At 47.6% G+C, this 27,973-nt stretch overlaps 1 protein-coding gene across 2 annotated transcripts in view; it reads right to left on the bottom strand.

Annotated features, from left to right (window-relative positions):
- GATA4 (GATA binding protein 4) overlaps positions 1 to 17,662 on the bottom strand; it is a 47,782-nt gene extending 30,120 nt beyond the window's left edge. For both annotated transcript variants that reach the window (XM_035023173.1, XM_035023174.1), the window contains exon 1: positions 17,047 to 17,662. In XM_035023173.1, the coding sequence (XP_034879064.1) occupies positions 17,047 to 17,662 (616 nt within the window). The remainder of the gene's footprint in view (positions 1 to 17,046) is intronic.
- Between the last annotated feature and the right edge of the window lie 10,311 nt (positions 17,663 to 27,973).

Below are 27,973 nucleotides of genomic sequence, written 5' to 3'. Positions count from 1 at the left end.
AAATAAAATCTTCAAAAAAAAAAAAAAGGCTGCCTGCAGAGATAAGCCCACTGCAGAGATTCCAATGAGAGATCTCATTCCAGCTTTCACAAGATCCACCTTCTGCTCCCTCTTTGATACCAAGAGGCAGTGTGATCCTATCTTCTTTGATTCTTCCTTGTTTGTTTCCAGTTCTTCCACAGTCAAGTGAGTGAGAACAAGAGAAAAAAGTTGTCTGCATAAAAAGCCATTAGGGAATTATTAGGGTAGAAAGAAAAAAAACCAAGACCATCAGATATTAGATACTGTTTGCCAAGGTGCTGGGTAATAATCGCTAACATCGGGACATACTCCCAGTGTGCAGCGCTCCAGGGTCCATGCTCTTCACCACCAGGAGAGACAGCAGCAACTCTGCCCTCTAGAGTCAAGAGCTAGATTCGGAAGCTCCAATTATCCTGGCCTTCCCGTCAAAGACCAAGACCCACTGAGCCTAAGCGGTAAAACCCAAGGGACTTTCCAGAAATACAGAATGTGTTCTTCTCTCCATAGGAAAGCAGTCAAATAAGAGACTCCCAGTTCCTGCCTGGTGTCCTTCCTCGAAGTGCCATTTATTTTCCAGGCTGACCCAGCAGTCAGAGGCTGCCAAGCAGAAGGGGAAAGTGATTAATCAGATCCCCCAGTCCCTGGGCCATGGAGGAGGCTTAAATGCGAATGTGGGGTGAGAAACTGTACTCACCAATTCACTAAATTCCCTATTCAAGTTACCCCAGAATTTTTCAATCCAGCAAATTAAGGTACTGGGCAAAAAAAAAAAAGGGGGGGGGGGACGAGTTCCTGATGGGTAGTAGAATCCCAGAGAATGAAGAAATGACTTGGTCCACATGAGTGGTCAGTGATGTGAGGCCTCAATCCCGGGGTTCCTGCCTTGATCTCGTGTCCCATTTGCTACTATGTGTCCCCTCCTTCGCACCCCCCACCCCCACCAGGAGATTATCAGCTAAGCAGGAGGTCTATACAGTAGGACTCACTCTCCATGACAACACGGAAGAACGGCTCAAAATCCAAAAGAAATGAAGCAAACTCGAATGCAGTTTCCAGGTGGGCAACTTCAAGATGACCACCCCCGGGCCTCTGTAAACTGGGGGGATAAGAGGTGCATGAAAGTCTTCTTACACATACCTCCCACACCACTTTGTCCTCCAACTAAGGCTGTAGAAACTCAAAAGAAAGATAATGAGGTCATTACCATGGTTTTCACCCATGCCCTTCTTTGGCCAATCTGGCCTGATGATTTTCTCTTGCCTTTCCTTCCATGTCTTTTGCCTTTACTCACTCATTCTCCAGGCTGGACAATACTTCTAACAGCCTCTCATTGAGCCACTGCTTTCTGTCTCCATGCCAAGCAGTGCGAGAAACGGTGAGTAATGGGTGATAATGTCCAAAATGCCAATGTGACCATCTGGGGTGGAGCACCACATCAAGAGGCAAGACGCAGGGGGAGTCTACCTGGAATATCCCAGCTCAAGTAGTTGAAGAGGAGTACAAAGCCAAAAGGTGGAAACCCTGGCGGTAACCCCAAAAGCAAGGCAAGGCATGACCAAAACAAATGCACAAAAGTGGTTTCGGTAACAGACCGTCAGTCAAAGTGTTGATGTTTTATATCTGAGACTCTATGGATATTATGGCATATAGCAAATGTAAAATTATGTTGGGGTGGTTGATAATGTAATTTTGGGCGTGGGTGAAAAAAGTTATAGCTGTAAAGTTGCATGAAAGATGTAAAAAGGTACAGCTTCCATGGAAAACAGTATGGTGGCTCCTCAACACCACACAGAATTACCCTATTACCCCACAGTTCCACTTCTGGGTGTATGTCCCAAAGAACCAAAAGCAGGGACCCAAACAGATTACGTGTAGACCCATGTTCACAGCAGCATTGTTTACAATTGCCAAAAGGCAGAAGCAACCCAAGGGTCCATCACAGATGAATGGATAAACAAAATGTGGTGTATACATACAATGGGATATTATTCAGCCTTTAAAGGAAGGACATTCTGACACGTGCCACAACATGGGCGAACCTGGGGAACATTACGCAAAGTGAAATAATCCAGACACAAAAGGACAGATACTGTATGATTTCACATACCTGAAGTAACTAGGATCAAATTCATAGAGACAGAAAGGAGAAGGGTGGCTGCCAGGGGCTGGGGGAAGGGGGAATGGATACACAGTTTCAAATGGGAAAGAAGTTCTGGAGAGGGATTGTGGGTGATGGCTGCACCGTAATGTGGATTCACTTAATGCCACTGAGCTGTACACTTAAAAATAGTTAAAATGGTCAATTTTATGTTGTGTATATCTTAGCACAGTTAAAAAAGGATGCATAAAAGGAAGTAAAAGCATTTTAGTCCTAAATTTCAATCAGAAGTGTGGTATCATAAGATAAATTTGGATGGGATGGAGGAAGTTTTTCCTGACTCTATATGGAATGACTAACCCAAGAGCAAAAAACACAACTAGCGGAGCTAGCTCTAGGAGTTGTGTCCAAATACCGTTCCTCACTAAAACGAGCCAGCACTTCCTAGGGAAAAGGCCAAATGCAGGTCTGGGAGGAGAAGATGCTAAGAAGAGCTTGGAATATTTTGTCGTATGGAAAGCAGGAAAGGATCAAACTAAGATTTTATCAAAAGAACTCAGGAGCCAATTTGGACAGGTTCCCACTGGCAAAGACAGAACAATCTGAGCTTCAATCAGTATAATAGCTACATGGATTGTAACACATCATATATGTTTAAATCTCTGAATTCTTAACGATACTAAAAAAAAAAAATTCAGGGCACCTGGGTGGCTCAGTTGGTTAAGCAACTGCCTTCGGCTCAGGTCATGATCTCAGGGTCCTGGGATCGAGCCCCGCATCGGGCTCCCTGCTCGGCAGGAAGCCTGCTTCTCCCTTTCCCAATCCCCCTGCTTGTGTTCCCTCTCTTGCTGTGTCTCTCTCTGTCAAATAAATAAAATCTTAAAAAAAAAAAAAAACCACCTCATTGGTAATCTTTGAAGGATGTCAGGGAACTAATTCATTATTTTGAAAAGTAAAGTGAAAGCAGCAAGCATTCATCCTGCCTTTCCTATACAAACTGTATCTCAGGCTAACCAAATATTTGGTAACTGAAGTATTTTTTATTGTTACGGATGTATTTCAGCTAATAAATGAGTGCATTAGAATATCAACATTTGCAACCCCTAATGGAATAATGGATCTAGGCAATGTCCATCAATGATTGCTGAATGTGATCAAGTGTATTTTTCCAATTACAGATTTACATGAAAAAACAGGAGGACAGAGGAATATGTTAAATGTCATGAAGGAAATGCAATCAACAAAATCGAGGCTGTAGAGTAGGAAAAATCTACAGGAAAAGCCTAATTTCTTTAGCAAATATATTGCAAGAAAAAGAAGAAAGGGTGAAAGGAGAGCCTACAGATTAAAAGAAACTTGAGGGGCACCTGGGTGGCTCAGTCGGTTAAGCGGCTGCCTTTGGCTCAGGTCATGATCCTGGGGTCCTGGGATCGAGTCCCACATCAGGCTCCCTGCTCAGCGCAGAGCCTGCTTCTCCCTCTCCCTCTGCCTGCCTCTCTACCGACTTGTGCTCTCTCTCTCTCTGTCAAATAAATAAATAAAATCTTTAAAAACAATAAAATAAAAATAAAAATAATAAATAAATAAAAGAAACTTGAGAGACACATCAATAGAAGCAACATATGGACCTGATTTGGACAAATAATCTAAGAAATTTAGACAAGTAGAAAATTTGAACACTGACTGGACACTTAATGATATTAAGGAATGATAGTTAATTCAAATCAGGGTGATGCGGGCATTGGGGCTATATATTTTTTTAAGTGTCCTTATATCTTTTCATACAGAAGTATTTATAGATGAAATGATAAGTTGTCTGGAATTTCCTTCAAAATAACATAGTATGGCAGAAGGGGGGCATATAGATGGAATACAGCTTGTCACCAGTTGCTATTTGTTGAAGCTAGGGGATGAAGAGAATTGAACTTCAAATCTTTATCTTCACCTCGAAACTTCCTGGGAGGTAGATGCTCCGGTTAATCTATCCTATGGGGTCTAGTGATGCATAAAAAGTATTTTTCCCCGTAATTATCTATATTCCTAATTGAGGCCACTCCTGGCACCCTCCTCACCTCCAGAGACAGTACCAGGAGTGGGTGGGATTACAAAAGAGGGGGGGACCCCGCCTCCTGGATTAACCAGGCCCCTCTTCTTCCCAGGGCAGGGAGCTGGTTTGGGAACTAGGGTTGGCCTGGAATTTTGCCCCTTCTTTCCACCTCAGCCTAGACACAAACCACACAGCCCTACTGCTAATGCACATATGCGTAACTCCTCCAAAACATCCTTCTAGCATGCGGCCTCCTTTCCATCAGACTTCCTTCTCTAATTGGGAGTGGGTGCGGAAATACCCAGAGGGGAGGCAGTCATTGCCTTGCGGACACAACACAGGGGTCTCCTCTGCCAGGAAGCCTGGTCTGGGGTGGCAGGGCCAGTGTAAGTATGCTAATGGCTCCCGAGGAACCCAGACTTACCCTGCTACCACCCTCCCTGCACCAAGAGGGCACGTTCACTCTTTATCTCCCCTCCCACGCTGTAAGCTGCTGGGATAGAGGGCCATCTTGCTCATTTTTGATCTCCCAAAACTAACAAGTGCCCAGCTCACAGGAGGCAGGCAAAAATATCTGTTGGCTGGTGGCTGGCTGACAAAACAAATGATGTGTCTGGATCTGGTGGCTGGAATGGAGCTCTACCCTCTATGGATCTCCACGGGCTCCTAGAAACTCAGACGCCAAATGGGTTTAGTAATAACAGAAGAGCAAAACCAAAGGAACAATAAACTGAGACCAACTCTGAGGTAACTTAACCCACGGTTTCCAAAAGTTGTTCTTACATTTTAGGAGTTAAATATTTTGTTATGTCTAATAAAAAATAAAACTGCCCATCAAACCCCAAATTTCACAGATACTGTTGCCTCAAATGAGGCAGGTGGCCATGGAAACTGACATTACCGAGACTGCACGAATTTGAGTTTGATGCCCAGGCAAGCTCAGGAAGGTTACAAGTTATAGGATAGTTCTGGTATGAGGAAAGACAAAGCCAACATGAACTATTACCCTGGGGGAAGTATAATACCCTGGATTTTAAATACCCCAAAGGGCCCTAGAGCAGCCCTTCCCCTTCCTAACCATTTCTGCTCCTGGACTGATATCGGAACCTTACAAATGTTGGCACTGGAGACAAGAGAGGCATGGTAAGCTGTCCAAAGTCATGCAGCAGGAAATTTGGAGGGCACAGGACAGGGTCCTAGGGACCCTCAGTGCCAGACTGATGGGCCTTCACCTCATTGACTTCCCTTTCTAAAAAGTAGGTTGAAAGCTACAGCTCACGGTTCACAGCAAATCAGAGCCTCACAAATCAACACATCTTGCAACTGGTCACCTCTCTTCACGGGGGAACCACCTAAAACATATACATATGTTCCAGCTTTAAATTGGCTATATACACAATAAACTAGAAGATGGAAAAACTAAGTTTTTACACACAACTCTCCCATTTGATTGGCTATTTGTTATTGGCAGTTCCTTCTGCCAATTTCCCATCTTTGCTCTGCTTAAGGGATCTGACTTCAGGAGCCAGTCTGGGTCACTGATTTTTAAAAACTTTCTTCAGTGCTGAAATAACTAAACAGTAACTTTTATGACTGTTTAAATATATAAATATACACATGCCTGTATATGTATGGTAACCAAGAAGTCAAGGATTAATGCCTAACGGTGGTTATCTTTGGGTGGTAAGATTACCAACTATTTGTGTGCTGATGTGTATGAGTTTTTTATTTTTCCATATTAAACATGCACGGAGTTTAATGAAAGAAGGACAATTAAGTGTTACTGATACTATTTGAAAAAAAAAAATACTATTTGCTTTTCTGAAGCCATTTTTGACCTGAAAAACATTTTCTTTTTTCGAATAAGCAGTATTTTCCTATTAAGTGTGTACTTTGTAAGAACCACATTCTTTATTTAGGGTCAAGTTAAGTTCTTTCTATGTGCTAGGGAAAGGTTTTATTTGTTGTTTGTTTTCCCCCCACCTAGTCAATTTCGAGGGGTAACTTGTATTATTGCCTCTCTTTACCTGGTTTGATTTATGATCTTGGAAGTCAGGTCATTCTTTGCTAGGTCGAAGAGAGAACGGAAAAAAAAAAAAAAGGTTTCCCCACCTAATACCTGATAAAATATCTGAAAAGGTCGTTGCAGACCTTGACAGAAACATACAATTTCAACCCAATCTGATAAAACAACAACTCTGAAAACTTTTATCAGAAGAACACGTAACTTACCATTTCCCAGCTCAATTGACTGAACTTTTTTATCTGAAATGACAGACATCGTAAGATAGGAAAAGCTGCAGATAAGAAACCAAATTGAGTTGTCTTGAATCAGATCCGATTGTCTGCCCCTGGTTCAAACTCCCACACCTGCTCTGAATGGGTCAATGAGAGTCTCTTGGCACCGTCCCCGAGGGGTTTGGAAACATTGCAAAAGTGGTGAACTTTGAGACTTCAGCGTTTATTCTGCGATTATAATTAACCTGCTCACCAGTTGCTATTGATCAATTCTGAATGGAGGTGATAAAGTTTGACTGGATTTCTAGAAGTAAAAATGGAGCTTTAAACCGGGAGGAAAAAGGGAAGACTACAAAAATAATTTAAGAATCAAATTCCATTTTAAGATCTGTAATTAGGGAATCCCAAAGCCTATGGTTTAATAATCTACCATATTGTGGTGGTATCTCCTTGATTTCTCATCCTCCAAAATAAAGTATATCTATGACTACTCAACGCAAAGTGAAACACAGCCTCAACATTCCACTCGCAGAGGCTTTTCGATGACTTTAAACGTATGGAATGGCTTACCTGTCTGGATTATATTCCTCCCTTGGTGAAAAAAAAGATACTTAGAGTCATGAAGTCAATTTTGGGACTTCTGCAAAATGCTGAAGGCCAGAAAACCAAATTCGCTTCATTGAGATAAGAGGCTTGAATATCCTGGCTCAATTCTGATTACGGAGCAGTAATAGATAAAACCATAGGCCCCCTGCCAGAAACAAGAAAGCTTCCACCGATGGCTTCTGTGTTCAGCTCAGCTCAACTCCAAGGGGCTCGGTCACTGTCCTCATCCATACCCCTATTCTCATCTTCAGATATATCTGAATCTTCAGAGGAAAGAGAATACAGAAAAGCTGGTTCTAGGTTTCTTTGAGGAAAAGGATTTTTGATAGAGCCGTATGTTTTTGTCCTTCTTTTGTAGCCAGCAATCCCCCCCAGAATGAGAGAATCCTCTAGCTTGGAGGGTCTGAATTCTGGGAAATCTCTCTTTAATTCGCCGCACAGCAGAATCTGGAGGCTGAAAAGGAAGTTGAAGTAAGGCAGGGATTCCTAACGTCATACTCCCCAAGTATAGGGTGGGCAGAATCAGAATGAGATGGAAGGCCACTAGAGAAAATAGGGTACCTGGAGAAGCATTGGTAGGGAGCAGGAACACAGAGGAAAAACTACATTGGCGGAGACCAAGTAATAGAAAATCCTAAAGTTTGAGGGGCTCCTGGTGGCTCAGTCAGTGAAGCATCTGCCTTCAGCTCAGGTCATGGTCCCTGGGGTCCTGGGATCAAGCCAGTGGCAGGCTCCCTGCTCAGCAGGGTGTCTGCTTCTCCCTCTCCTTTTGCCTCTCCCCCATGTTTTCTCATGTGCTCTCTCTCAAGTAAATAAAGTCTTTAAAAAAAAAATCCTAAAGTTTGAGTCTTTCAACCACGATGCACCTTATGGTACTGAAGGGATAAGCGCCCTCATCTTAAGGTTGGCAAATGCAAAAGGAGGTATATGAAAGGAAAGCATGTAAATCCCAGAAATTGGGCTTCCCTGCGTTCTAAGCCAGAGCTGTTGCTTACTACCACTGGGAACTTGGGCAGACTACTTAATCTTTCTGAGGATCAGTTATGTCTCCTGCAAAATGTAGAACACATTTCTGCCTCTCAAGAAGGACTTAAAAGTCCCTTGGGCGCCTGGGTGGCTCAGTGGTTAAGCGTCCGCCTTCGGCTCAGGTCATGATCCCAGGGTCCTGGGATCCAGCCCCACATCGGGCTCCCTGCTCCGCGGGAAGCCTGCTTCTCCCTTTCCCACTCCCCCTGCTTGTGTTCCCTCTCTCGCTGTGTCTCTCTCTAATAAATAAAATCTTTAAAAAAAAAAAAAAGGACTTAAAAGTCCCTATCACCTGACAACTTCCCCATTGACCCTTGATAAAGGATCCAACTTGCTATATATAAATTGCATTATAGAGAGCAAGATACAGACACATATATAGCACAAGATAGAAGCTCCTGTCCCTAAAGAGTTGTTAGCTAGTTTCCAAACATAATGTATCCAAACTTGTAAATTTATTTTGCACAAATTAAAACAGATCAGAGGTTATCCCTATTATAGCCCCACCCATATTATCTTCCCTACTTGCTTTAGAAGGAGACAAAGAAAATAGCTCTATAGATAGCCAATAAAATGTTTAAATAAGCCTTCATGGACTGTGTTACATGACGCCATGTCATGGACCATAGAAAGTCAATAGAACAGAGTGATACCCATTCCCAAACCATGAGAGGGCCTTATCACCTGCACCTTATTCAGGATTTGCAGATCAAAAAAGTCACCAGCGGACAAATACTACCAAAAGTCAAAAAGGCTCGGTCAAGTTCTTAAAGCAGCAGCATCCAGGGGCCTCCAAGAATTGCCCTTTAGAGCAAGGCAATGAAAGAACAGGCAGTCTTTCCTGGCAGTCCTTCCTCTTTCCTATGCAAACAAAAGCGGCAACATTTGCAGCCGGTTTCAGCTCTACATTCCCTACAACTCAATTGCCTTAAAAGGACAGGCTCAGGGGGCGTCTGGGTGGCTCAGTGGGTTAAGCATCAGCCTTCGGCTCAGGTCCTGATCCCAGTGTCCTGGGATCAAGTCCCGCATTGGGCTCCCTGCTCAGTGGAGAGCCTGCTTCTCCCTCTCCCCTGCTGCTCGTGCTCGCACTCTCTCTCTCTCAAATAAATAAATAAAATCTTAAAAAAAAAAGGACAGGCTGAAAATAATTGGTTAAAAGACTTGCCTTCGGGGAAGGTAATTTGTTTTTCTAAGATCATCCTATCACTGCCTTAGTGGTTTTCTGGCTCTCGCCCCAGTATAACCTCAGGGAGAACTGCCACACCAGGAAAGGGCACCCATCTATGTGCCCCCAATGCCAGTAACTTGACATTTGCTGAGATTTGCTACCAATAGACATAACTAAGCGTAGGATAAGAGTTTTTTGTCCCCTCGGTAAAGCAATCTCCTGTTGGATAAGCAAAAACTAAAAGCTAAATTCAATAAACAATTTGTACTACAAAGTACTTTTTCTGTGCATCTATAATTCTAAATATAGAACCCTGTTTTAAACAAAAAGAGGGCGAGAGACTCTCAGGAAGTTAATTCATGAATGCTGTATGTCTCTTTGATAACTTAATTGGTTCAGTATGTTTTTTTTTAAATTGGTAATATATTCACATGGTTCAGAATTCAAAAGGTTCCCTTTGCACACCAATGTTCCCAGCAGCATTATTCACAAGAGGTGGAAACAACTCAAGTGTTCGTGATGGATGAATGGATTTAAAAAATGTGATATATACATACAATGGAATATTATTCAGTGTTAGAAAGGAAGGAAATCATATGACATGTTACAACATGGATGAACCTTGAGGACATTATCCTAAGTGAAATAAGCCAGTCACGAAAAGATGAATACTATATGATTTCATTTACATGAGGTACCTACAATAGTCCGATTCACAGAGACAGAAATTAAAATGGCAGTTACCACGGGCTGGGGAGGAGGATATAGCTGTTGTTTAATTGGTATAGAGTTTCAGTTTTGCAAAATGAAAAGTTCTGACAACCTGTTTCACAATGATGTGAATATATTTAACACAACTGAACTGTACACCTAAAAATGGCTAAGATGGTAAAGAATAAAATCAAATAAAACTTAACTTTAACCTCCCTATATTTTTTTAACCTCCCTATATTTTAAAGGTATTTTATTACTTAATGTGCTAATAAAGAAGCATAGAAGTGACTTAAAAAATGGTTAAGGGATGCCTGGATGGCTCAGTCGGATAAGCAGCTGCCTTCAGTTCAGGTCATGATCCCAGGGTCTTGGGATCGAGCCCCACATTGGGCTCCTTGCTGGGGAGGGGGGGGCCTCTTCTCCTTCTCCACTGCTTGTGCTCTCTCTCTCTCTCTCATGCGCGCGCGCTCTTTTTCTAAAATAAATAAATAAATAATCTTAAAAAAATAAAAATAAAAAATGGTTAAGTTAGTTACAAATTCAAAAGGTTCCACAGGGACGCCTGGGTGGCATAGTTGGTTGGGCATCTGACTCTTGGTTTTGGCTCAGGTCATGCTCAGGGCCATGGAATGGGGCCATGGAATGGAGCCCCGCATCGGGCTCTGTGCTCTGCCCAGAGTCTGCTTGAGATTCTCTCTCCCTCTGCCTCTTCCCCTGCTCGCTCTCTCTCTAAATTAAAAAAAAAAAAAAAAAAAAAACCTTAAAAAAAATCAAAAGTTTCCAAGGCATATGTGGTAAAAGTGCTTTCCCACCCTTATTCTTCATCTCCTTAGTTATCCTCCCCATGGGCAATCGACATTACAAATTCCTTGTATTTCCCGAGATAAATTAAATATTTTCAAATGCATATACTCTTCTCTCTCTTTTTTTTTAAGTAGGCTCCACGCCCAGCACAGAGCCCAATATAGGGCTTGAACTCAGGACCCTGAGATCAAGAACTGAGCGGAGATCAAGAGTCGGACCCTTAACCGAATGAGCCACTCAGGCGCCCCTGCCCTTCTTCTTTTTTATTTACACAAGTAACATGCAATATACATATCCTGTACTTATAAATATCTTTGGAGAGGACTCTATACCATCACATAATGAATTTCCTAATTTTTTAAGCCTACATGCTATCTATTGTTTGTATGTCCAATATGTATACAAACAGTTCCCTGATAATAAACATTTAGATTTTATTTATTTATTTGACAGAGAGAGAGACAGCTAGAGAGGGAACACAAGCAGGGGAGTGAGAGAGGGAGAAGCAGGCTTCCCGCTGAGCAGAGAGCCCCATGCGGGGCTCGATCCCAGGACCCTGGGATCATGACCTGAGCCGAAGGCAGATGCTTAATGACTGAGCCACCCAGGCGCCCCTGGGTTTTTCCCAATTTTCGTTATTATAAACAGGGCTACAACTGTGCCAGTGTATTTGCAGTTAAATTCCTAGAAGTTAAATTTCTGGGTCAAGAGTAGCTACTTTATAATTTGTTGGATATCACCAAGGGCTCTTCAATTTACACTCCCACCCACAGGTATCAGAGTTCCTGTTTCCCCACGCCTCAGAGTATGTTTGTTTTCTCAGCTCATTTAAGTTAAAAAAAAAAAAAAATGGGAAGGGATACAGAAGAAAGTGTTATCTAAAACTGTCTCCTGTGCATCATTCTACCTGAGTGCTTCGAAAGTACCTAGCAAATGTGGCCTGACCTTTTGGTGGGACACAACTGGGCAGGTGACAGATCTCACTGGAAGCAGTGACACACCCCTGGCCACACCACACACACCTTCCTCATTTAATTGGTTCTCAATCTAGCAGCACAGACCAGCCCCAGCTCTGACTGACCTGCTCAGGGTGGTAACCGGAAAGTCAAACAACTTCAGTTTTCTCAGAGACTGACAAATCATTCTCTAGCCAAACAAGCTACTTCAGAGTTGATCTTGCAAAGTTCCCTATATAAATGAACTGGCTCTGAAAGAAACCGGCTTCATTGATAAGCAGTTCCTCCAAAGATCCAGAAAACACTTGAGAGAGTTTTCCACTGACCTATACCGTAAACAAACTCTCATGACCCCACGAATGAAGCAAAGCTTTTAAAGAAACCACCTGGCTGACACTGGGTGATGCATGTGTTTCACCGTGTTATTTTTTTAAATCAACCCTTAAAATGATTTTAAAAATTTGAGATCCTTTGACAGCATTATAACTGCTTGTTTCTCTATTACCCCAAAGAATTGTTATTTCACAATAAAGCATATTTTCTTCGCTTTTCCAGTAACATCTGCTACAAAACTATTTCCTTCATGGCATATTTACACATAATTTCCACGGTTTCCTTTTCTGCTTTAAGTATTTGCAAGCATTAATTAATACAAAAATCAGCTTTATTGTGGTATAACGTACATACAATCAAATACTCCTGTTTTAATAGTGCATTTCCATGAGTTCTGACAAACTGATATACCTGTGTAACCACCCTGATTGGTTCCTTCACAAGGAGACACAGCTCTCTTACCCTGCTCTAGCTATCTCACGTGCATACAAACATGGGCTCTAGCCCTTGAAATGCAAGAATTCCCTGCCCAGCTCCACAGGCAGATGGCAACCCACCATCTCCTTAAGCACTATCAGTGCCCAGGGGGTTATTATTAAGAGAAGTTATATTCCATATTCCATTTCAACAACCACAATCATGTGTGAGAAAGTGTTCGTGTCAAACCTAATGTTCGCTCACCTGGAGCAACACAATGTTAAAAGGACATAGGCTTGGGCGCCTGGGTGGCTCAGTTGGTTAAGCGACTGCCTTCGGCTCAGGTCATGATCCTGGAGTCCTGGGATCGAGTCCCACATCAGGCTCCCTGCTCAGCAGGGAGTCTGCTTCTCCCTCTGACCCTCCTCCCTCTCATGCTCTCTGTCTCTCATTCTCTCTCTCGCAAATAAATAAAATCTTAAAAAAAAAAAAAAAAAAGGACATAGGCTTTTGCCTTTCAGATTATTATTTTTTTTAAGATTTATTTATTGGGGGGGGGAGGGCAGAAGGAGAGAGAGAGAGAGGAGGGGCAGAAGGAGAGAGAATTTCCAGCAGGCTCCCTGCTGAGCCCAGAGCTAGACACAGGGCTCAATCTCATGACTCTGAGATCATGATCTGAGCCGAAAACAAAAGTCAGACGCTTAACCTACTGAGCCTCCCAGGCACCCATCAGGTATTTTTACACAGTCATTCTCTCTCTCTCTCTCTCTCTTTCTCAGACACCCTGTAACTTCTCCAACCTAAAACAGCTTCAGTGGTTTCTCAAGGGTTCCAGAACCCTCTCCCACCCTGCTCCCTCTTCCCCAGGACTCCTCAATGGGCCTCTGAAGCAGCCACTGTGTGTATTTTTGACCTGGGCAGAGTACTGTGGCAACTGCCTCCTAGATCTCTACTCAAATATTTGCCAAGTGCCCAGCATGTGCCTGACACTTAAATATGAGTAAGACTCTGTACCTGCCCTCAGTAAGGTCACATAATTCCATTAATGCAGCCCAATTAATGATGTCAATGGCTGTTTCAGGGTCAGGCTCATATTGAACTTGGAATGAGCTGGAGTTCATATACATTGTGGTCAAGGCAGAATAACTCCTTCCAACCTAAGTGCACGGCTTTACAGAGGCCCTTGTTAGCTTTTATTACTTTGATTTTTGTCTTTTCCAATAACCAACATAAGAACTCTGGCAAGATATTAACTATTGTTAAAAACGAGGCAGTTAATACTTCATAAAAAAATAAAGCTATTCCCTTATTTCTCCTCATTGAAATTGAAACTAGTTTCTGAGGTGAAGAGTGAATTAGTCTGTGTGGTTTTACCTATGGCTGTAAATACATTATTTATGCAAAAGCCAAGCTGTGTTTTATCATTTCATGGTACTACAAAATGTGATGGCAAATGAGGGTTTAATTTTCTTTTCCTTTCCTTTTTTTTTTTTTTTTTTTAATTGCAGGTGCTGTGCTTTTCCTGGCAAACTCCTGCTTATCCTTCCAGACCAAATGCAGATGACACCACTTAGGTGAAGACTTCCAGATTCCTAGACAGAAGAAAGAACCACTTCTGTCTTCTCTCCTTTGCTCTTAGCTCATTACTGCAGCATGCTACAGGGTCATTTACCCATTTTCATGTCTGTTTAGGGTCACCAACCATCCTTGTGTATTGAGGACTGCCCTAGGTTTAGCACTAAAACCACCAAGTCCTGGGAAACCCCTCAGTCCTGAGAAAATCAGGAAAACAAGTTACTACGTGATAGTGAGTAGCTGCTTAACAAAATAGCCATCTTTTATGAGGGGCCAAAACCAACTACTTCACAAACACTACCTAATATTTGTCTAATATAAGACAACACTGAAAGGAGTTAGGATTATCCCATTTTACAGAAAGAGAGGGGAGACTGAGAGGTAAGTAACTTGCCCAAGATCACAGGGGTACCTGGAATTGAATGAACCTTCGCCTGTCATACAGCGGCTCTCAATAAATATCATGGAATCAGTAATCACTTGTCATCATGCTTCTATCACTCAGCATCAGCCAATATGCCAGTGTTGGTCCTTGATAAACTAGCAGGCATTTACAGAAGGGTCCGTATGATAGGAGGAACAGATAAAAAAATATATATTTATTTACATGCACTGCTTTTAAATGAACTTGCTTTTAGGTAAGTGCCACCTGCAGAACATGCTGAAGATATGAATGCCAGCAAGTTCCACATGCCTCATGTTCTCTCACAAAGATAACATGGAAGGGCGCCTGGGTGGCTCAGTCGTTAGGCGTCTGCCTTCGGCTCAGGTCATGATCCCGGGGTCCTGGGATCGAGCCCCGCATCGGGCTCCCTGCTCGGCCAGGAGCCTGCTTCTCCCTCTCCCACTCCCCCTGCTTGTGTTCCCTCTCTAGCTGTCTCTCTCTCTGTCAAATAAATAAAATAAAATCTTAAAATAAATAAATAAATAAATAACATGGAAGTTTCCTGAAGACCATTTAACACACTTGGCTACGTATAGAGGAGATAATCCAGCTGCTAGGCCAGACCCAAGGGCTGTTTTCAGGTGGGACTTCCTGAACTAGTGGAACAGAGCAGAGTACTGGGAAGACAGGCCACATTTCTCAGCAAGGAGGTGCTCCTTGGAGGTCAGCTTGTCGTTTGCTGACCCTGAAATTTGGGAAACGTTACTTACTCCAGCACCCTCCTAAGTGGTACGGGTTACATTTTAGAATTTAAATACTGTGTGCATTCATACAGTATCTTTTTTTAATTTTTTTAACATTGTTGTGGTTGTAACTCTGAAGACCAGAAAAGCATAGCCTCCATTTTTGGACTTTGAACTTTTTTTTCCCTAATCCAACACCAAATTCTCATTCCACGTTATAGGGGTTAGAAGCAACCTTTCCACTCCCACCACAAGTTAAAAGAAGTGGAACTCTGGAGACCATTTCTCCCTATTTTAAAACGTAAGTTCCAGAGAGAGCGTTCCAGAGACAACGGAGAGTTCTGAGAATGCAGAGCCAGAGCGCCGCACCGCGCCCCCCCCCCCCCCAACACACCCACCCCCAGCTGCCATTGTATGGAGATGCTTCAAGCTAGCTATCTGGCTCAGGCCCTCCGAAGGGCTCCGGAGCCAGTTGCTCCTCCCCCCCGGGGGGGTGCCGTCTGGCTCCCCTGAGAAGGGGAGGGGGAAACTAGGAGCCACAGACCCAGCCCCGGCGCCACTTCCACGGTTAATCAGTTTACCTGGGATGTGTATTTGGCTGGACCCCCCTGGGGACCTTCCCTGGCCACCCAGGGTCAGAGGATAATTTAAAAGCTCTTCAAAGCCGGGACCCTTCTCAGAGCCAGCCTAAGACTGGAAACCTGGGAGGGACAGGCTTTACTCTTCAAAGTGAGAACAAATGTGAAAGGATTTAGCACTTAGTAGGTAGTCAATAAATGTTAACTTTGTTTCTCAGGTCTGGGCTTCCCCTCCCCCGCAAAAGCCATCTCCAACCAAACCCGATCCTGTCCCTTCCTGAAATTCCACAAGGCCACAGGTCGTTTGCATTTTGAACTAGTGATTGCCACTTCCCTTACTTTGCCAGCCCAAAGCAACCAGACCCTTTTTCAGACTTCATTCTGTTCAATCTGTAAATCGGAGCAAGAGAGCACACGTCTGCCGGCGTTCCCAGGTCTGTCATTCACAGGAAATATTAAACTGTGCCCATTACGATTGTTATTTCTAACCTCAGACCTACAGACAAGAGGACGCTCAACTTATGGAAGCTGCTGCAAAGTCTCCATTTAAATCAGGTAATATAGAGAAGCCCCTTTGGGGTTCCGGTGTCCCCGGACGCTGACCAGGCGTGCGCTCTCAATACACCCCGCACATGCGCCGCCGCAGACCCCCGCAGTGCGCAATGCGCTCTGGCCCCCAGGCACCCACAGGGTGCCAGCCCCAGTTCAACCCATCTCCACTGCTCCAGTCCCTCCTTTGTACCAGGTGTGAAATCCCGACAGGAGAATCATCTGCCACTGCGAAGGATCCTCCAACTGGGCCGCCAAATGGCCCAGAAGATCTTGGGCCCTAGCCAATGTAATCAGTTCCCTGCTGAGGACTCCAAGGGAGCGCCGAGAGGAAATGGGAGCAGAAACCCCGCGATCGCTAACGCTCTCCACCAAGGGCTCCCGGGGCTGCTCCTCCCAGCTCTCCAGTGAGCCTGTCGGCCTCCCGCGGTCACCTACAGATGGGCATGGCGGGCTCAGACACACCCGACGTCTGGGGCTTAATGGGGACACACTCAGACCCTGCCACCCCGCAGGCCCCTCTCTTTGAGAAAAGCATCTCGAAAGCAGGCTCGCCCTCGCTTAACAGAATCTGGGCTCTTTGGGGCTGTGACCTTCACCGCCGCCATCGTTCGGCGCCGCCAGCTTCGGTCTTCCAGTTTGCTCTCCTTGAAACTCACGCGTCCTGCCCCCTCCCCACCGCCCGCCACCCTACACACACACTTGTGAAAAATTAAATGCCCCCAACAGTGCTCAGGACAGCCTGTTCCGATACCCAGCCGGCCCGGGTGCTTGCGCTCAGTACTCACCGAGATTGGGGTGTCGGGCAGCGGGGTTGGCCCTGCCGGGCAGGCTGTGCAGGACCGGGCTGTCGAAGGGACCGGCGGAGGCGGCGGCGGCCGCGGCCCAGGACGCGCCCACGTCGGCCATGTAGGCGGGGTAGGGGCTGGAGTAGGAGCCTGCGAAGCCCGCACGCCCGTACTGCTCGCGGCCCGTCAGGCCCGCGCCCGCCGCTGCGCCGCTACTGCTATAGGCCGCGGCTTCCCGGGCCGCGGCGGCGGCGGCGGCGGCTGCCAGGGACCCAGTGGTTCCCGGGAAGGAGAAGCGCGGCGACACAGGCGGGGGGGTGTAGGCGGCTCCCTCGGCTCCCGCCTGGCTCCAGCCCGGGCTGCCCTGCTGGGTTCCGGGCCCGGCACCCGACGGGGCCCCACCGGAGCTGCCGCCGGAGGTGGCTCCGGACGCGGCGCCCCCGCCTCCGCCCTGGAGATAAGACAGGCCCAGCACAGAGGAGGGCACCCGCGGCGTGGGCACGTAGACTGGCGAGGACGCAGCGCCCGCGCTGTGCATGAAGGCGCCAGGGCCGCCCGCCTCGTAGGCCCCGGGAGGGGGGCCGTGGTTGGCCGCCATGGCCAGGCTCTGGTACATCGCCCCCGCGAGCTCTCAGCTTCTGAGTCCTCTCTCCCACGGGCGAGTCACGGCGCAATGCAGGCACAGAAAATAATAGTAGAAAAAATAATAATGATGTACAGGTGAGAGCCTGTCACGTAAACGAAGATCAAAAATCAAAAGTAAAAAAAAAATCTCTCAAAAATATATACGTATTAAATCCAGCGTCGAGCAAAAAAGACTCTAGGCTCTTGTTTATAGGAAAATCCCAAATTGAATTTTTGGTTCTTCCTGGAGGTGCTGGAGGAGGGGCTGAGTCTACCCCCAGGCCTAGAGGTCCTGAGCACCCACGAGTGGCAGAAGAGGCGGGGTAGTGCCTGGGCGCCTGTGCGGGGCACGGGCCTTCGGGTCACGCGGGCGGCCGTCGCTGCGCACGGACGGCGCTGGGTGCGGTAGGCAGGTTCCAATGCGGAGGGTCCGGTTGGCTCTTTTCCTCCTTTCCTCCTTGCTGCGGTCCTACCTAAATGAGGAACGACAAAAAGGGGAAGTTCATCAGGAGCATTCAGAGCACACTCGCTATGCTTGCGGTTGCTTCTCTCGAACTGCTAACCCAAGAAATCGTCACCCTCGGCGCCCAGCTTTGGAAGCCGTGCGCTTCCGAAGGAAGCTGCGGTCTTGGTTTTGCGGAGGCCAGGGGCTGCTCGAGGGAAGCCTACGGAGGGCAGCTCTAGGGACATGGGGCTTCACGGTTATTGGACATGTAATTACTGGTTGTGACCGAGGTGGTTGTTGTTGTTATTATTATTATTATTATTATTATTATTACTATTACTGTATTGCTTGTCAGGAAGGACTTTAATTTTACCTTATTTTTCAAGCATATTCTTGTCTCAGTATTTTTTAAGTTCAAGGGTTTCGGGTTTCCGGAGTGCCTGGGGCACAAGAAATATTGCTCATCTCTGTCCCGCCTAACCCCAAGTGTCCCTGGCTGTGAAAAAACTTTAGATTGCCCACGAAAGACAAAGACAAACTTTATAAAAACCAACAACCTAAGAAATTTTTGTTTGTAACCTTTTTTTTTTTTTTTTTTAGCTAGAGGCAGAGTCTAAATGTTTATACAGGAGCACAGGGTCTGCTAAATCTCTGTGAAAAGGATTGTGAAATCTCTTATCCATCCACACACTTTATCATGTGGAAGTCAAATCAGATGAGGTATTTGTTTCCTGCAAATAATTATATTTTAGCAATTTTGCAGATTGGGTATCAAAACCAGAAAAGTGAAAGGGATATCCAAGTTCACTTTCCAGAACTACTCACTGGGCCATTCTGATTCACTGAATGGGTTTTTCCATATAGAATCCCTGGTCATCCACCCATGCAGGGAATTAGAACACCAGTGACACTGCTTCGAGGGGAAGAACAGTTCATAGGACTTGGTTATATCCTTGTATCCTGTGTTTTTATTTTCTCAGGCAATTTTCCTGATAAAATAAGAGCTCGACGTTCTGAAGCACCTGCTCTGTTCCAGGTCCTTTTCGTCACAGCTCCACTAAAGAAAGTGTGTTGCCTCCATTTACAGAAGACGGAACTGAAGTATTGGAAAGTTTTGAAACTTGTCAAAGATCAAAATACAATTAAAGAGGGGTGGGGGACAGAATCTGTGGGCCTCCAGGGTTTGAGGTTGACCACTACACTCCCACTTTTCTCCTTAAGATGAGGCAACCACTTTAACAGGGGTTTCTTTTTCATTGCAATAGTAGAATTACAAAGATATTAACTGACCTTTATTACACTAAATACAGGCTCTGTCACTCACTGAATGGATGCCTTTCGACACATTACTTAACCTCTGTGCCTCAGTTTCCTCATTTGCAAAAATGCAAATGTTAAAGGTATCTATCTTGTAGAGTCACTTGAGGATTGTGAGGATTATAAATTAATATATAAAGCACTTATAACAGGGTTTTATAAAACTTATTAACAGACACAAAGTTCTATATAATTGTTGGCCATTATTATTACAGATTTCTAGTGTGCCGTAAGACAGTGCCTCAGATATAATCATACTATAATAAATGGGCATCTTAATTTTTATAAAAAATTCTGAAAGTGGAATTTCTAATACTATATAATGCTTTTAACCATTTTTGTAACATCACTAATGATAATGGAGTTAATAGCACTGTATTATATAGTCACATGTTAACTCCTAGATGGTTTATTATTTGCTTTCAAAACTATACAATAAATTATTGGTTTGTTGGACATCTTCAGTAAGAAGTTTGGCTAGAGGGTGGATAAAAAAAAATTTGATCTGAGGGGTACCTGGCTGGCTTAGTTCCTGGAGCATGTGACTCTTGATCTCCCGGTTGTGAGTTCAAACCCCCGGTTGGGTGTAGTGATTACTTAAAAGTAAAATGTTAAAAAAAAAAAACAAAAACAAAAAACTGATCTGAGATCACCAACTTCACTCTTTGAAAATGAAGGCAAAAGATTAGTACCTCATAGGAATTTCTGGGCTTCAATAAGTAAATACATAGGCTTACCTTGATAAAATATTCAGTATTTAATTTTTACATCAAATAGTTGACCTATTTCATTGTATATTCTGTGATACTCAACTTCTGCAGTTCTAAAACATAACATCACACTTTTTTCTTACATAACTGCAGGAACGGAAGATTTATAATTTTGTAAGCCAACTTCCAGTATACATACAGATGCTAATTTACAAGCTTTAAAATGTAAATGCTAAAACTGCCATAAATCTAACATTTGTCTTTATTACATGCTCTACCTTTTTAAATGGCTGGTACATTACCTGGGCATTGGATTACTGAACAATAGACGGTGGAGAAAATACCTCTCAATACCTTTCTGGAAAGACAAGAAATCATTCTGCTTGTTTTATTATTAAGCCTCGGTTCAGATATCCGCAGAGGTAGCAGAGCGAGCTACTGAGAATGGCAGGTCGGCCTCGCTATGGGGGCTCAGGCCTGCTCCCCAGTTTTTCCTCTCCTCTTGATCACTCATTCCAGTTCACCTCAAATTCACAGACCAAACAGGAAATGCTTTCTTCGTGATTTAGCTCACAGCTCTTTTCCGATCCATGTTTGATTGCGGGAGGATCGAAAGCTTGCCCTAATGTCCGCGTCCATTCACAAGTCACTCCTGCTCTTTCGGCTCAGCTCGCGTCCCTGTTCTCGGCCTGCTGCGCAGAAAACTGTCACACACGCACCACACTGGCCGGCAATAATAAAGCTGGCCGCTGCTGGGGAACGTGGAGACTCAGAAGTGTGTGTGTTTGGGGGGGGGGGGTGTATCCCAATGAAACCTTTCTTTAAAAGCCTGAAACCTGCTCTTGGCTGTCCATTCCTTTTCTGAGCAACACAGGAAATACTTCTCTGCCGCGCTTCCCCAACCTTCCCTGGAGAGCCACCGTGCTGCCCCAGATTCTACCAGCCCTGGGTCCCTCTCCACCCTGTTTCCCAACCGAAAGGCCTCTTCGTTCCCTCCACCTGGTGACAGTTCACCACCCAGGCATCCTCCTCTCCCCTGAAGGACCCCCTCGCCCCCAGCCCAAAGCCAAGCGACATAATACTATGGATCGGGGCAGCTAACCGTGGCTGGCGGAGGGACGTCACTGCTTTCCTCCCGGGTTCCGGCCCTCAGCTCGCCCAGATGTAGTGTGAGTGGGTGGGGTTGTTAGCTTCGTGGGTGGTGTTTGACTCCCTGGACCCCAGTCAGGAAGGCTAGGAGGCTGGCCAGAAGCGCATAAAAAGTCCGGGCGCTCAGTAGCCGTTGCCGACTTGGAAGCGCCTGCCCGGGGCCGAGGCCCAGTCGCGCTGCCTCCCACCGCCACTCTGAGTCCCCGGAGCCATCGACGGGCGACACTGCTCCGTCTGAGCCCCTCCGTGCGGCCTGTCTTGGGTCAGTTGGTCAGTGTGATTTCGTACGGCCGTCATCCCCATCCAGACCCTGGCCTGGGAGGTGCAGAAACAAGGGCTGGAGAATATATACGCGGGGGCGGGGATTAAAAACGTTCAAGTTCACACACACACACACACACACACACAAATCCAAAAGCACTTCGAATATCCCTCTTCGCTTCCCCCCCCAATCTTACTTTGATTTAAAGACGTTATTAAGCCAATGCCCAAAGTTGAGCAGTCTTAGACCAATTTGGGGGCGGAGAGAGTGACCAACGTCTCCTTTCCATCCACCAGTTCCCTCTCTGCTCCCAGGCAAACAGCGCAGAGGAGCTCTGAATTTCGCTGACGGCGGGAAAGAGCGTGGTGGGGGAAGAAAAAGCCGTACCTGCCGGGACTTGAGCTTGCTGGAGGGCCGGCGCGCGCTCCCCTGGGCGCCCCGGGAGCTACGGCAGCGGCGGTGCCTCTCGCGGCCACTGTGCCGGCCGCCTCCGCTTCCCCCAGCTCCCGGCGCGGGTCCCCTCGCCCCTGCGCTCGCGTTCTCGGGCGCTGACTGGCCTGTGGGAGTCACGTGCAAGGGCGGGGGGCGGGGGTGCGCCGCAGAGGCTGCACCTCCGCTCCGCGCCGAGGCTGCGGGGCTGTACAAAAAACTCCCCCAACAGGCAAAGTCCAGGCGCAAGGATCTCGGAAAATGCTCAAGTGCCACTGCCGGGGAGCGGGGCTTCACCCACCGCGGTGCCTGAGGTCGATTCGGTTTGCAGTTTTGCCCAGGGTCAGCTTTATTCAGGAGCTCCCCTCTCCTACCTCCTCCCTCCACCCCATCCCCCACCCCCGCCTCCCGGTGGTCCGAGTCCTGCCCCAGCCCTGGACTCGCGGGGCAAGGGGCGGGGCTGATAGAAGGGAAGGTGACCTCTTGGGCGAGACCCCTGATCGGCGGTGGAGCACAGGGTCACGAGGAGAGCCGGGCTGGCTGCGAGTCTCCGCGAGGTAGTGGATAGTGGGGATTCTGCTAGCCCCAGACTGCGAGTGGAAAAGCCACGAAACCTGGGACTGGCCCACTCAAGTCAGAGCGCAGTGACGGCAGCTTCCCTTTCGTCTTCTCAGCAGCCTCTCCAGCCCTCAAAGTTATGTATTTATGCAAAACGTGCACCCTTTCCTGGCGAAGCTTCCCATCTCCAATGGCCTCCCACCTTCAGATCTTTCCGTTTTCCCTGCAGCCTGCGGCGCTGCTGTACCAATCCGAGGGACGTGGCGGGGGCTTGGGGGAGCTTGGCAGTACAGCAGGGCTTCTCAGCGGAGAGGTCTTCCAGCCAGCGCAGCCCCCTCCCTAGAGCTGGGGGCGGGGAGGGTGGCAGGCCTGAGTCTGGAGTCGGCGTCAGTGCCTAGAGGCCCCAGCTCAGCGGGGCTGCGAGCCGGAGAGTCCCTCAGACAGGTCTAAAGGTTAATAGAGCAATCACAGGGCCCTATTACCGCGTAAAAATAACCCATCGATTACCGCAGCCTTCAGCCCCAGATAACAGCCGGCCGGTGGCTCTCACGCTTTCGGTTAAACTCCCCCCCCCCCCCAAAGCCGAGTTTCTCTCTCTAGAGCAGGTTTTTCGTACCAGATTAGAGGGGTCGGGAGGGGGCCGGGATACCACCCTACACGAAACCCGTGCGGCTGCGAAGGAAGGGTAAGGGGTTACACCAGCTTCCGCTGTTGGTAATCGGCAGTGGATTCCTGGCCTGCGCGAGGGCAACCCGGGCGCAGAGGACGAGACTAGGACGCGGGGCTGATTGGAAGGAAACCCCCAAAGGGATCCTGGCCAACTCATGGGGATTCTCAGGAAAATCCCGGAGGAAGGACTGAGCGCGGCTGCGCGGGGAGTTCTTCCTGAGCGAAACGTGCGGAGGTTCAGAGGAGCCTGAGCGCAGGAGAGAAAACTGAGGCACCCCGCGGAGCCGCGGAAGGCCTGCGCGGGGGCTGGACGCACCTTCGCCGCCCCCACCCCGACCCCCAGGCAGCTGCTTGCCTAGGCCCCTTCGCGCCCCGGAAACTAAGAACGGTCTGTTGAGGGACCCTGCTCCAGCTTCCCTCAACTCCTCGCTAGCGCCTCTGCAGAATTTGGCGCTGGCAGATCCCAGATGTCTGGGAACTTAAGAGGGAGGGGGTCCTGGGGACCTGGGAGGCTGGAGCGGTTTGGGGAGGACATCGGGGAGTCGCACTTTCAGACGAATGGCGGAGAAGGGTACGCGACCCCTGCGCGGTCGAAAACGACATCCCCATTGGCCTACGAGGGCTTTCTGGAGACTTAAACGTGTGGGCTTGGACAAGCGGCAAGCTGTTCTGGCCTCTCTGTTTTCGGTGGGGATTTGTGGCTCCAGCGAGGCCCGAGGTCTCAGAGCTGCCTTCAGCACGAGACCCTCAGAGCTGAGCCTGCGGCCTGTGGGCACTGGGTTTTCTTAGCAACAAGCCAAGGGCTTGGGGTTTGGAGTCTGGTGGAGCGGCCATCCAAGCGTCCTCACCAAAGCCAAGGACACAGACCACTCCCAGGCGGGCTTCTACCAGTAGTGAGGGATGACACGAGCGTGTGTGCTGAGGTTCGCTTTAGCTGGGTGCCCTGAGGCGACCCCCCCCCCCACTGCTCCCACACTAGGCCTCCCGGAACTTTAGTCCCCTCTTCTGTGTGGGGGAGGGGGGCGGGGGGGGGCGGAACAGGCCCTGCCTGCTCTAAGTGGCCGTTGTGAGACCCCAGATGGAAGAGCCTGGTTTTTCTAAGCTCTCGCTTGCTAGGAACCCCGGATTCACCGAGAGTCCTCTTCTGGCAAGGGACCCGACAGAGCTCTTTTACCCACGCCCCGTTCTGGCGCAGTTCAGGTGGGCTGAGGCCTGGGAGCCTTGAAGATTCGCTCCTTCTAGGAATGCGCCTGGGATAGAGAAATTTGTGTCTTTCCTGTGGCTCTTTTCTCTGGACCCAGCGCCCCAACTTTCTCCCCAAAGCGTTTAGCTCAAGGACGGTCCGGAAGGTGGTTGGCAAGCGGTCTGTTCTTTGGGGGTGTTTGATTTTCCCTCGCTCCCTCCCTCCGTCTTTCGGTCGGCCCCCTCCCTCGCTAGGGCAAGGCGGGAGCCCCCGCGTCCGCCGCGCTGTTGCCAGGAGCAGGGAGCATTTCAAGGCCTCCCTGGCCCGCCGGCTGGAGGAGATTTATCGGCTGCCGCTAAGTTCCCAGGCTTCTCTCTCGCTCAGGAGGCCGCTTGGGGGGGGGGGGGGAGTTGTGTTTAAGGTTCGGATTCTTGGCTATTTTTAAGGACATGTCCCTGGGCTGGCCTGGGATGGTGGCCCAACCCCACTCACGTCCTCTTTCCGCTTTTCTTTCCCATAGTCAACAGGGAAAATTTAATACTGTAAAAATCTTTGATCTCTTTTTACTAAGGGCCTGGATCTAATGAAGAGTCACGTCATGAGATTTTAGACAAATAAGAATTACTTAGATGCACTGCACACTTTAAAAAAATCTCCCCAGGACACAAGAATAAATTGCATTTTCTTGCTCCCTTAAGACCTTGGGGACTTGAGCGGGTCCATACCCTAGTAAAGACGCAATTGTAGACTGGACATGGTGTACAGAGGAATCCGAACTCTATTTCCCTGAACAAAAGAGTTAAACTGTGGACGATGGAAATCACGGTGACACCAGCCAGGGTCTCCCCTCGTGGGGTAACCGGATTTCCTGGCGGGACCCGAGCCAGCTTATTGTAAACGCAGCGCAACCTCAGGTGCCAGAATCTCAGATTTTGGTTGATAAAGTCATTTGGCACCCTGCGGAAATCAGCCTCCGCTGCCGCCTTACAAAAACCAACAATGCCTGAAAAAACACGGGGCACCCAAAGTCTTATAATCGGAACAAGAGACCCCCATAGAGAGAGAGAACCAGAGAGGGAACTAGGAAGTTCCCCGTCGTCCTTTGTAACGAATTCCTCTGAGATGTAGACGCTTCTCTGCGGACTTGGGCGCAAGGGCTCATGACAGACATGCAAAGTGACCCGCGCTGAACGTAGGCTGGCTCTGGTCCCCACACGGTCCTCGAATTCCCCCACCCGGCCCCCACATTTCCTCCTCTGAGACTCTTAGTACTCGCTCCCGTGACCCACCCTGCCCCCTGTGCAGCCCACCTCCCCACCCCCACCTTGGGCGGAGCTGGGAGAACCAAACTGCAGAGCCGGGCTAGTCCCCACTGACGCAAAATCGGAGAATGAATTAAGCTGCTGGACTACGTAGACCTTCTTTCCCTCCTTGTGCCTGGCGTTTGAACACCAGAATTCTTTGTGGGGTGGGGTTGGCGGTGTCGGGGACATAGAGACCCCCTCCCCCTCCCACCCAAATTAGCTCAGCGCCCCAGGAAGTGATCAAGCTTTTTCGTCCTCTTATTTTTAAAAATACTATTCGATGGGGCGCCTGCGTGGCTCATTCGGTTAAGCGTGGGACTCTTGATTTGGCTCAGGTCATGATCTCAGTGTCCTGACACTGAGTCCCTCTTCTGCCTCGGGCTGGGCGTGGAGCCTGCTAAAGATTCTCTCTCTCCCTCTCCCTCTGCTTCTCCCTCTCTCCAAAAATAAAATAAAATAAAATATTTTAAAAATACTATTCGGTGTTGCAAAGTGAAGCCAAGGTCTCACTCACAGACCTCCCCGAAAGCCTCCTTGGTGCTTCTGGCCCTGAGGATCAGAGTTTTTGGCACAGCCCTTAATATTTTATAGTCATTTCCAAATTACCAAACACTCTCAAATTCCATTTTTCTGGAGGAAACAACAACATTGGGGAGCTAGAGGAAGGAAGAGAAGGTGTTACCATCTCATACAAACAAGAACTTAGAGACCCAGAGACGCTGAGACACTTTTCTGAGGTGGCAAAGCCAGTGCACTGGACAATAGGTCTCAGATCTAGATTCCTGAGTCTTAGTTCTTTTTTGCACTCTATTTAATGTTGAGTTTCTATAATGAAACACTTTTCTATTTTTTTTTTTTTTTAAGTAGGTTCCGGGGCGGCTAGGTGGCTCAGTCGTTAAGCGTCTGCCTTCCCCTCAGGTCATGATCTCAGGGTCCTGGGAAGGAGCCCCGTGTCGGGCTCCCTGCTCAGCGGGAAGCCTGCTTCTCCCTCTCCCAATCCCCCTGCTTGTGTTCCTTCTCTCACTGTGTCTCTCTGTCAAATAAATAAATAAAATCTTAAAAAAAAATAAAGTAGGTTCCATGCCTAGCTCGGAGCCCAATGTGGGGCTTGAACTCAGGACCCCGAGACCAAGACCTGAGCTGAGATCAAGAGTCAGATGCTTAACCGACTGAGCCACCCAGGCACCCCTGAAACACTTTTTTAAACCCGCCTTTTGTTTTTCAAATATCTCTAAGATTCCTTTAATGAATACGCCTGACATTTAAAAATGAAAATCAATTTAAAATAAAGCAGGTCATGTCTCATAATCTAAGAGCCTGGGAGAAGAGAAAGAACAGCGAAAAGGAGGCTCCACATTTTCATTAAATTCAGGAAGGATGCCAGAGGCTTTTTAAATGGGGAGGGTGCTGCTCAGTCCCAGGGCAGCAGAGGACAGAACTGAAACCCGCCTAGGTGCCCGCAAGTCCGGGCACTTAGGCCAGTGGGCACCGAGCGGGGAAACTTCAGCTTGCTGCGGCCATGCTGACGCCCTCGCACATGCCCCTTTCCCCCTTCCTAGCCTGGCTCCCTCTCTCCCTCCTCACCCAAGAACCTTAAGAAAACTGCTGCAAACGGGAGCTTCCCACCCCCACTGTCCAAGCTGTGGGGAGACCGGCTCCTGGCCTGCAGACTCTCTGAGCTGTCGCGAGGGCACCTACTCTTTGGGGACGAAAACGGTCACCTCCGGGATCTCTCTTGGTGACGCGGGCCTCAATATGTTCACTTGTGGTCCTCTGTCAGGGACTTTTAGAAGTTGCAGATCTGGCAGCCCCGGGTCCAGGGCAAGAACTCTTGGAATATGTAAAATGTGAATTTGCTTTATTCATAGGCCTTATGTTCCCTGGAGTTATAAATTCGTTTATCTGTGGTTGGTTATACACTTCCCTCCCCACACACACTCCAGAAGGTAAGTTCCAGAAGGGCAGCGACTGTTGCTGGCACTTAGTAGATACTCAATAAATGTTTGTTGAAGGATTAAAATAACAAAAGGGATTGCTAACGGCATCTCTCTGGGCTGTTGGGAGTTGCAGAATGGAACACTCCCCTCCAAGGGGAATGTATCCCCTGGCACACAGTAGGTGCCCAGGGTCACCACCAGGACACAGAGGCCCAGGCTAGACACCAAGATTTGGGTCACTCGAGAGCATTTATCTGTGTGGCTCTGCCCCACCCTGGCCGACTACGACTCTCCTGACCAAATCTAGGTGGCTCCTAAGGAAACCCGGGAGTCCCAGCAC

This window comes from Mirounga leonina, unplaced genomic scaffold (genome assembly GCF_011800145.1).
Source record: "Mirounga leonina isolate KUSES-001 unplaced genomic scaffold, KU_Mleo_1.0 Mir_176, whole genome shotgun sequence".
Classification (NCBI taxonomy): domain Eukaryota; kingdom Metazoa; phylum Chordata; class Mammalia; order Carnivora; family Phocidae; genus Mirounga; species Mirounga leonina.
Note: the sequence above shows the minus strand (reverse complement) of the source record. Positions and strands in the feature narration are given on the sequence as shown.